Source organism: Hydra vulgaris, chromosome 12 (genome assembly GCF_038396675.1).
Source record: "Hydra vulgaris chromosome 12, alternate assembly HydraT2T_AEP".
NCBI classification, from domain to species: Eukaryota; Metazoa; Cnidaria; class Hydrozoa; order Anthoathecata; family Hydridae; genus Hydra; species Hydra vulgaris.
Window position 1 is genome coordinate 78,900,248 of NC_088931.1, and position 12,084 is coordinate 78,912,331.

Here is a 12,084-nt window from a genome sequence, read left to right on the forward strand (position 1 = left end):
ATTATGAAAACATTTTGTTTTCATAATTGTTTTTATTTTTATTTTTTTACTATTTACATTAGGTGTCCCAGATACTCTAGTATCTGGCCATGTTTTACAAAAATGTCCAGATAATAAAATAATCTGTTTGGCTACGCCAGATATTTCATGTTAATAAACTATAAGTAAAAAACTTGTTTTAAGTATTGCTGTAGTTTTAAAGATACACAGCTTAGACCTGATCAAACCATTTGGTAATTAAAAGAATAAGAGAACCTAGAACACAAATTCTGAAGTGTTAATCTTTTAAAATAAAATTATGTTAGTAGATTCAAAAAAATTTTGTTGAAGTTATATAGTTAAAATAAATAAGAATTAACTATGCATAAAAAATACAAATTTAATCTTTTATTTAGATTTTTTTAAACATAATATACACTGTGCGACATATTAATAAGACACCCTAAAAAGATTTATACAACTCTACTATACATTTATATTTAAAAACTAATTTTTATTGTTAATAAAAGCAAAGGGTTTACAACACTAAACAACATTTTAACAAATTTCTTTTTAACATAACTCGCATTTTATTAAAAAAAACAACGTCTTTTTAGTGCGACAAAATTATAAGACAATTTTACAAAAAATGTTTTATTTGCAAACCGCAGTTGTAGGCAATTAAGAATATTTATTTGATGTAAACACCAAAGACGACTATTTAACTGTAAACTTTTGTGAACTGTCAAAAATTTAGTTTAGGTTTTTTTTTATTAAGTATAAAATAATAAATTAATTAATAATGGGTCGTGCTGCACCGTTGAGTCCAGACAAGAAAAAAGTGCTCTCAAACTTATCGAAAAAGGTCAAATTGCTGCAGAAGTAGGTGTGATTGCTAATTTACGTAGAGTTCAGCAAGTTAATTATAATGCTTTTCACGCAAAAAACATCAGCGAAAACCACCTTTGACAACAAACCACATAAACAATAACAAACCACATAAACAATCGAATAACTTTTGCAAAGGACCATGTAACATGGAAAGAAGAGTGGCAACAAGTAGTACTTTCTGATGAAAAACAATTTTGTCTTGATGGGCCGTATAGATGGAATTATTATTTTCATGATTTGTGTGAAGAACCAATAACGCAGCAACAACATCAAATGGGTGGTGGTGGTGTAATGATTTGCAATTGGGTATCATGGTAAATTAAAAATTCATTTTATTGATGGAAAAATTTGGGCGGTGTGTAACATCTAGACTGTTTCTAAATTTGGGCACTGCCCAAATTTAGAAATGGTCTAGATGTTACACACATATTGAGAAACTGGGCATTTTACAAAATGTGTATTTATTTGCATATTTCATGAACTGGATAACGCAATTGTGCAGATTGTGAAATGTTGAATTTTTATTGTTGCTTTGTAAATTTTTTTTTAAATAGCCATTGAAGTTCATATTAGATTTAAAATGCCTCTGAACTTCTTTTTATAAATCATTGTGCAGAGAGTAGCCTCACCAACCATCCAAAATGTATAAATCAATACCAAAAATCAGGACCAATCATTCATTTGATCTGGTGAAAAAAGTAAATCATATTTAAAAAAATATATAAAGGAGTAACAATATTATTAATAATATTAACTACTTTTTCTACTATGAGTCTAAATTTTAAGTCTAAAATTAAAAATTCTTTAGTCTAAAATTTAGTTATTACAGAATTTGAATTTTTTAAAAACTTTTCTTGTAACTGCATATTTTCCAAATTTAAAATTCGATTTAAAGTTAATATTGCCAACTACGTACAACGAAGTTTTGAACCATCTCTTATAAGTTAAAATGTCTTAGAGTAACTATTTTTATATAGGTTATTAGCATGAGTTATTTTAAACTCTAAGTTGATAATTGCTCTTGTTATTATTTTGAAACTATTTTTGGTCTATATGTGCAGCATATGGTTTGTGTTGAATTCTTTTAAGAAAGATTAGCAACTTTACATATAGGTTTAAAAAATAAAAGCATAACTACAATTATTATCATTTTTAAATATGGTTAGCAATTGCTTGTTATTTAAAACCGTTAAATATATTATATTACTTATATTACACACACACACACACACACGCACACACACACACACACACACACACACACACACACACACACACACACACACACACACACACACACACACATATATATTGTTTAAGTTGATTATGTTGATATAATTGTTTATGTTGATATATTATTACTAAACTAATTCAATTTTTTTCACTTACTTTAAAACTTCCTCTCCAAATTTCTTTTTTTGAAATTTTTTCATCAAAGGTAAGGAACTATTATACTATTTAATTCCTTTGCAGTATTTTGAATTCCGTCCAATACTATTATTGTGTTAAGGAATATGATAGTCCTTAGATATTCTTGTATAATAACTTTGCACATCCATATTTTTAACCCACAAAATTTTTAGTACAGACATATTTTCTAATTTGATAACATTATGTATAAATGTAAGAACTTTTACTGTAACAATTTGTTAGATTGATAGCCAATTCAATTCATTAAACATATCAACACTATCAGGCTTGGACAGGAATATCGTGCAATCGAGCACTATTGCTGACCACTCAAATCATTTTATTTTTTGACAATTTGACCACAACACATTTAGATGATTTTTAAACATTTTAGAAATGCGCTGAAAAAGAAATGCTAGCATAACTTAAACTAGGAAGAAAAAAAAAGGAATTAAAAAAATAATAATAATGGAAAAAGAAAACAATTCCTTAAGAAAAAGAAAATATAGAAGCACTAAAATAAAACTCAAAAAACTCAAACTTGAAGCGAAAATTTCTTCTTGTTACATTTTTAATTGAGTTTAAAATAAATTACTTAAAAATTTATCTTTTGAAACCTTTTATTAAAGTTGCGCAAAATGCATTTACAAATTACCTTTAATGATTGTTTAATGAATGAACAAATTTTATTTAAAATACTAAAAAGTGTTATATATATTATTTTTAAATCGTGTAAACATTTTTTCCAAGAAGTTGCACAAAAATAAAATTACCGTAGTCTATTTAAAATAGCAATTTTTATTTATTTCATGCTCTGGGTAGTTAGTAAAGTTAAAAAAAAATGTTTCAAACAATTCTTTGTAAAAATAGAAACAAAAATAATAAAGCAATTAAATCATTCCATTGCAATTGAAGATTTAATTTAACTTTTTCATAATTTTTAGTAACTTAAAAAATTATTTTTCAAAAGATTTTTAGAAAAACATGGAAAAATAGTTTCAAACAAACTATTATATTTAAATTTATCATAAAAAATTATGCCTACAAAAAAAAATTTAAATATAACTATTTTAATATAGTTATTTGTTAATTTACACAAAATACATTTATTTTAAGCAATCACTATGAATACTTTTTTATTTTATTTAAAGCCTTTGCGTAAAATAAAAACTTAAAAATCAACAGTTAAAAGTTATTTATAATGTAACAATTTTTTTAATAGCATTTAAATTGTTAAAACATCAAAACTGCCACGGTCAAATTGTAAAGAAAAATTATTTTTTTCAAGTGTCACCTTTTTAATTTATTATTAAAAAAAATACAAGTGAGATTGCTTTTTAGAGGTTTAGTTAGTTAATAATGTTTTAGTTATTGATGTTATAAGAGGCAAAATAAATGATGATTAGTTTACTTTAGTTGTTAAATGAACACAAAATGAAAGACTATACCAGACGAGAACTATGATAACACATAAGATTTAATTAAAGTAACGATCCCAGATGAAAAACAAAAATACAGAAGCAATACTACACAAATTAAATTAAAATAACAATACCAGATAAAAAGTTAAATTACAGAAGCGATACCACACAGTTAATTAAAATAATGTTGCGATACTATTTGAAACAATAAATGATAAATATGATATGATACCACACAGTTAATTAAAATAATGTTGCGACACTATTTGAAACAATAAATGATAAATATGATATGATACGATACCACACAATCCTTGAGAATTTCTATTATACTATAAGAGCCAATTATATAGGAAAGAGTGGGGAGAAGTGGGACATCTCAAAAGTTCCAATCAGAAAAGGTCTCCAATTAACATTATTAAATGTAAACAATGAGATTTTTACCTGTCTATTTAGTAAACATTGCTTTGTCTTACTGCATGTGGCAAAAACCACCTTTTTGATAAATACCCCAAATTAACAATTTTTTAATAGGTGAAGAGAGACAAAGAAAATTAATCAATATCCTATTTCTTCCATACCACTTTTGTGGAAACTTCTTGAATATTTTGATGAGGATTAGGTGGTTTAAGAATTTAGTTTTAAACTTATAATCTTTGTCAATATGTTGTTAATTACTTGCTTGTCCCATTTCAACTCATGGCTGTCTCAATTTACCCCAATAGCACAACCACTTTATAATCAAAAAAAGTATATTGTAAACTTTATACTTTATTATAACATGCTGTCAATCTTAGGGAATGGAATCAGTGCCCGAAATGATGCTTTATTTTTTTAAACTTGTTGGGTGTAGTACATATATTATATAAAAAAGATATTAAAATTATTCTAGAAACATTTTTAAAGTTCCATTTCTTCCCTCTCTCCCCTGCATCTAAGTTATTATATAAATTTACAATTTCAAATTACTAATCATTTAGAAAAATAAAATACAAATTCTTGTAAAAAAAAACCAAGTTGCGATAGCAAATGATACTATTGGTATCATTTGCTATCGCATCGAACCCTCGACTACAAAATGCTATTCTACTTGAAATATAATTAAAGATATCACAATGTTTACATCCTTATTAGTCAGATTCTGCAATGGAAATCACTTTCAATTGTAGAAAGAATAAAATCTCTAAAACCTTTTTTTTTACTATTATTTTACTCAAGTTGAAAATTACTAGAAAGTAAAAAAGGTGTTTAAGAGCAAAAAATGATTGACAACAGACCTAAAAAATTGTATATTGGATCAAATCATTATATTTCAACCAATTTGAAGAAAACTTTGTGGGTCACCATCTCTGATTTTCCTGATTTTTACATATTGTTATGTGCATTATAAAGATAGGTTAAATTTGAAATTTCAGACTTTATAACTAAATCAGAAATTATAGCCTTAGAAACATGACACAGTGGCCCCCCTTGATTTACAAACGGTCAAAACAGCTGTATAACTTTTTTCTCACTTTCAACAAGTGTATCATTTTTTCCAGAACTATTTTCTGGATAGTTCTCTCTTTAAAAAGTGCTTTTAATTAACTTATACTAAATTAGAGAAAAATTATGACCTCTTCAACTTTGGAAAAAATCCCAAAATTGCTAAAATATGCCAAAATAAAACTAACTGTATCATTTTTCTATTCACCCACAAGTCTTTACAGATAAGTTTTCTAATTAGCCACTAATGTCTGCAATAAATGGGCAAAATATAGGCAGCTTGTTGCAGTTTAGAACTTAAATATATCTAAAAGCAAAATGTCCACTTACCTAAAAAGTCCAATTTTCAGTCATTTTGAAATGCTAACATTGTTTTTATTTAAGATTAACTGCATATAAGACCATTAGACCCAACTATCTGAAACTGTAAACATTATAAACTTGTCAAATTCACACCAAAAATGCCAGCATTTTTAAATAACCCTTTTTTTCAACTATCAACGGTTGAATGTGTTACTGGAAACCAGTGCCCCTCTAATCTGTCAACTGGCCTATGTGAAGGGTGAAACTAATTATAAGTCATTTCTTAATAAAAAGGATAATATGGTTGGTTGCCCTCTCCTTGATCTGGTCTTTATAGCAGATAGGAGCAAAATTAAAGGGGGCAGTAACTTTTTAGAGACATTCATAATGGTTCAAATGAAGGTCTCTAAATTAATTTAGATATTTAGATACTTAAAATTTAAATATCTAAATTAATTTTAAGTTTAAAGTATTATTTCTTTAAATTCTATTTTATTATAGGTGATCATCAAAACAATTGATGTTTCAGTAATTGAAAACTAGACAAACAAAAGTTTTTTGTGAATAAAGGAACAGTTATAGTAATTTTATTCAATACAAGAATAGACAAGAAAATAAATTAAAAATCAGATAAAAAAACATACAAAAAAGCTCCTGGCCTCTGATGTCCTGGAGCTCTAAATTTTTAAGCCTGGGGCCATTAAGTCATAAAGTTCTTGATGCCATTATACATAAGGTATTTTTGGTTACCTGAATACTATAAACCAGAAAGAAATAATTTTTATGTGACTTTTAAACCTCGATTTCTATTTTGTGACTCTGTATCCCTGTATAAAGTACTAATAATATTGTTATTCATCAAGATTAGAAAACCAATAGTATTGTGATAACTATTATTAGTAAAAAAGGTTTGAGAAATTCACCAAGAGCAACAACAACACCAACAGCAACAGCAACAACAACACCAACAGCAACAAGCCCCATGCTAAACTTTTATGCTCATATCTATTTTAAAGATTAAAATTAAAACATAAATAAATACTTGATTTGAATAGAAGAAAGGCTATATTTGCTTTTTTCACAAGGAACCTTTTTAGAAAAAGTTTTTTTTTTAAATAAACAAAGCTTAAAGTTTTTAAACGCTGAGAATTTAGAAACTATGTATAAATATTAAAAAAGTTACCCATTCTATGAGATTCCTTATCCTTTTTTTAATCTATATGTATATTTTCAAACAAATTTGTTATGTTTCGGTACTTAGGAAATCTTATCTTCAAAAACCACTTTAGAAAAAATGTGTCCCGCGACAAGTTTTTTTATCAAGAGTGGTTTTAAGACATAAAAAATATATAAAAGAAGCCAAGTTAAACATTCTACTTTCTATATCTAATCAAACTAATTGATGCAAAAAATCTCAAGGTTCTAGCTTTATTAAAAAAAAAAAAAAAAAAAAAGAGAATTTAAAAAAGAGTAAAGCTCATGAAAATTACATGTTTTTTTGTCAAAAATCAAATGTTTTTCATTGCACTCTGAGTAGATATTATTAAATATACTGGTAAAAGATACACATAAAAAAATTTTCGCACTATGATTGACAGTTTGTAAAATAGCTAAAGTTTAAAATAAATAAAAAATATGATGTCGGCAGTTATGAGGATCAAATAAAAACAGCTTCAGTTCAAATAAAAAAGAGTTGTAAGATGGTTGATTTGAAATAATGCACATTTTAAAATGTTCAAATGTCTTTTCAAATGTCACTTAGAATTTAATTTATTTGTTTAAATTCTTTAACAGTTTAATAATGCACAAAATAATATGTTAAATAAAAATTCTCCTTTAAACATAAGAGCATTATTTTTAGTTAAAAATGTGCAGTATTTGACTTTTAAACAATGTTTGAATAACATTTCAAAGAATCTAATTTTTTTTCTAATAAAAAGTCAAACGGTATCAGTAAGAGTTATAAAATTAGCCTAAACAATAAACTAAACATTTTGTAATTTTTGTGAATTGATTTGACATTTCAGACTAATATGCATTTTAATTTTTTTATATATTTTATGTACTATACCTTCCTCCATCAGTAAACGATTTTCTTTGACAATTTTTTTTGATTTAGAAATCATACCCATGAAAATAATATTATTATATTAGACCTAAATAGCTTTATTGGAAAAGTTATTTATCTCGATTGAATAGAAAAACTACTAAATTTCACACAACCCAAAAACAAGTATATATAAGCCCGCCATATTTGCTTGTTGTTGTGCGTACTGCCCAGCTTAGTCAACAATAAAGATAATCGAGTAAAATAAATCTTTGACAGATTTTTTCCACAAAAGTTGAGTTCGGTAAGAGAACTAGAGTAATTAGATTATCGAGTTAGTGAATTAGGTAAATTGGGGAGAACCCTAAGAGCCTTATTATATGATAGGCTTCCTGATTTAAAAAAATGTAGGTTTAGATCTAAAAGAAGCACAGTTACAGAAAGATTTCAATAAAAAAAATGGCTTTTTTAGTAAAAAAAACTATTCTAACTTAGCGCACATTTGTGGTTTTTTGTTGAGGCAGGTAGTATTTTAATTAAAAGAAAGTTAACTTAAAGTATTTTAACTTAAATTTTTATTTTTTTGCTTATTTGTTTGTTTATATTTTAGTTTCTAAAAAAATTTAATTTATAATGATGGTGCGCAGCTATTAAAAATGCACCAAAACCAAGGCGAGATTTTTTTTATTTCATATTTTTTCGGTTCATTTATGATATTAAACTTAAGAAGCGCCATTCAAGGCCAATTTCAGAGATTCTAGTCCAGCCTTTTATCTACGTTATCAGGCTTAGATATAATGAGTCTTTTCTGCAAAACTTTAGAAAAACAATATTATTTATACTTGACGCTTATTTAAGTTTTATAAACTTTTTCGTTTGTTTGTTTTTTGATAAACAAAAGCATTGCTTATCTGAGTTTGATTTTAGTTTGACTGCTGTTAGAGTTTACTACAAACTCATTGATTTCGTCTCCAGTTTTATGATGGAAAGATTTGTAAAGATTTAGTTAAAAGATAAATTGAAAGGTCACAATAATAAAGCTATAAAGTTAGTTAATTAATTTTGTCAATAATTAAACGTTTTGAATTGTTTTACATGTTTTAAATATGAATAAAAGTTCATAATAAATAATGACCGGAACAAGAAGTCATCAGGAACGTCGTCTAAAATAAAATAAACTATGTTTTATACTAAAATCTATAAATAAAGAGATTGCTAATTGCCGTTTTGAGATATAGAAAACATCAAATTTATTACTAATATAATAGTAATAATATAATATTATAATAATAATTTTATTCATTTTATTTTCAAAAAAAAATTAAAAAAATTTTTTTTTTTGAATTATGCCAGTTAAGTCTAGTAAGTTTAAATAGGAAGATTACTTTTCTTGGTACTTAGTAATTTTCATTACTTTCCAATGCCGTAATGTTAGCTCAAACTATTGATCGATGGATTTGGAAGCAAGTGTTTGTAACTCTTCAGAACGGTTTCTCTAAATTGATGGAGAATATTTTTTTAAAGCATGTTATTTTTTAAATCTAGGCATATAGAGTGAAGTTTGAAATGTGTTTAGTTCATAAAAGTGCCTAAGTTTGAGTGCTCAATTTTCGTAGGCAACGGTTTGGCATGGTTGTATCTTTTTTATATCACATAGATTTCGACTTGCTTGGGTTTGTTTCACTTTTTTTTAGTGCCAAAGAGTAAGCGTTTTTCTAAGTAATATTGTTACGGTCGATATAACTATGCATGAATGAATAGTGGGGGAAATCGGGGCAAGATGGCAAGAGTTTTATAAGTCCTAATTTATTGCAAAACTATCAGTTATGAAGCTATAATACTTTGTCATTATATTTATGTTATCATAATGATTCATTGCTTACATAAATTTTCAATTTGCAAGTAAAAAAATTTGAAATAAAAGTTAAAATAAAAAGTTCATAAACTTTTAATCAAGTCACTTGACTTGGGCAAGATGATTTAATATGCGATTTCTGCTTCCAATTTTGCAAAAAAAAATATTCTTAAAAAAAATACACCTGAAGAACACCATCCATTATGAAACCGAAACCGATGTATTTTTTTAGGGCAAAAAGTAAACCTATGCGTATAAAATTGTGTTAATGATATTTAAAAAAAATCAATTGGTGTTTTAAAATACAAGCTGTAAATACAGTTTTTGTTTCAACCATTTTTAAGTTTTTTTGTTGAGTTGTTATATGAAAAGCCATCTTGTCCCATTTGATACCTTGCCCTATTAAAGAAGATTTTTTCGATTCTATGAGACTTATATGGTTTCTCAATAATAAATTTTCATGAAATACGATTCCTAAAAACTGAGCAATTCCACGACCGTCACAGCGTGACAACCGTCTTTTTTTTTGTCTTAATCCTTTAATATTTTAAAACTAAAATAGATATAAGAAGAATTTTCATGCTATTTATTAGTTATATTAGTGTCAAATCGCGTCCATATTATTTTGATGTCATATATAACGTTTTAAAGTTTTTCGGTGATTTTATCTAAAGACGCAAGTTGTTTCACTAAATACTTGGCACTTGAATAAGGTCGCATTTCTATTTTTCCATCGATGTTTTGAATTAGGTGCGCTGCAAATATTCCTGGTTTTGCTAGTGCTTTTGTAAATAACTCATCAATTTTAAATTTTTTTATTGTATTTATAATATCTTCCAAAGAAATAAAATAGACATTGAAATTAGTCTCATTTTTAACAGCTTCATGAAAAGTTATGGCATCAATTATTATAAATTTTCTCTGAATTTTTTTTTGCGTTGCTATTCTTTTAAGGGTCCCATCAACAGCACCTACCGGTCCTTCCCTTTTGAAGCAGCAAAAAAGTTCCAGAATAATTTTAAATCATACTGTTCTTCCAACCAGGGTATTCTATTTAAAAATCATTTTATTGCTGATGCAATAAAATGATTTTTAAACTGATTACTCGACCCGTCTGTCCAAACTTTTAACACTTGATTCAATATGGCTAGATAATAAATTATGAACAAATACAAGAATAAATTTTTTTGATGGCTTAAATCATCTGAAACAATGACAGCTGATGAGCATGTATTTTTGAACCAAAATACAGTAGTATACACAGTAACTTGCTTCTTGTGCCAAGGTGCTGATTGCACTTCATCTTGCCACAAAGTTGAAAAATTTTCAGTAAAATCCACTTGAAGAACGGCCGTGTCTGGATTACTTTGAAGTTAGACCTTATGATCACGATATGTCTTTGATTGCTTTTGTTTAATAAAATAATGCCAAAGAAATGAAGGTAATGATTTTGAAAAGGTGATAATAAAAAAGACATTTGTTTTAATAATATGTGTACAACATGCAAAGGTGCTGCAAGGTTTCATAATCTATATGTTTTGAATGAAATTGACAAGAATAAATGGTACCAATGGTAAAAAGTTGCAGGTGGTAATGGAAAAGAATATATTAAAAAAATTGAAAAAAAGGGAATGCTAAGAGGAAATTCATGTGAATACAATGGAAAATTTAAATCAAACTTGTGCAGGGCTTCTTGGATAAGGATTATATTTTGATGTCTTTGACAACAACAAACATTTTTTGACATTGAACTAGACAAAAACACATGTGCTGGGCGTAAACTAGCAAATATTGATTTTCCAACTGATTCTTTAGGATAACGCTGGTAAAAATCAAGAACCAATTTTACATTTATAGCATCTAATGGATTTTAATTAAGTATTTTTTCTGGGCTACGGATTTCATTCATTTTTGTCAAAAGTTTTTGTTTAACTTTGGTCCTCTTTCTAGGTGATTCGATGCTGACTTGGCTCTCTTAACAGCTTTTCTTAGAGTGCACGCGGATTTGTATGGGAGTGATGTAACAGCTACAGATTTTGATTCTGCTATTTTTTGTTTGCTCTTTCTCTTTCGTCCCCTTTCTTTTTTTCTCTGAACTTCCAATTTAGCAAGTCTTCCTTCTATTCTCCTTTTTGATTCATTTTCTTTAATTACTTTTCCGCCAAATTTTTTCTTACTGCCTTTCACGATATTTCTTTTGACGTTCACCATAAGTAAGAGGCATGTTAAACCCTTGAAAGATTAAAAAAAAGCAACAGATTAGTTATGTAGATGCATGTATTGCATCTTAGGCTCAATGGAATTACAACTATTCCTTAGAGAGGCTCTATGTATCCTGAAAGAGAGCCACAAGGATAGCTGAGCATTTATCCTCCAAATGTTGCTTATGCAAAACATGCTTATATTAATATATAATTTTATAATTTGTAGTCTTTGTCAGAGAGAGTTTTCCACACAATAATCTGGCTCATTGAAGTTGATAAAAACTCCATTGTGGTTTCAGTTTAGCAGTTTTAAATTTTGTTTTAAATTTTGTTAAAAAATTTAATATTTATTAATATATTAAAGCTCCATCAAAATTGATTCTTGATTAAAAAAAAGAAATATAATGAAATTTATTATGGAGAAACCATATAGGTCTCATAAAATCGAAAACATCTTCTGCAATAGGTGCGTTGCATAAATCGAGATAC

At 27.0% G+C, this 12,084-nt stretch overlaps 1 protein-coding gene across 1 annotated transcript in view; it reads right to left on the reverse strand.

Annotated features, from left to right (window-relative positions):
• The window catches only part of LOC100211959 (protein Jade-1), a 45,949-nt gene extending 38,132 nt beyond the window's left edge, over window positions 1-7,817 (reverse strand). The window contains exon 1 of the mRNA XM_065814567.1: window positions 7,561-7,817. Coding sequence (XP_065670639.1) covers window positions 7,561-7,621 — 61 coding nt within the window. The 5' untranslated portion in view covers window positions 7,622-7,817. The remainder of the gene's footprint in view (window positions 1-7,560) is intronic.
• Window positions 7,818-12,084: the final 4,267 nt, after the last annotated feature.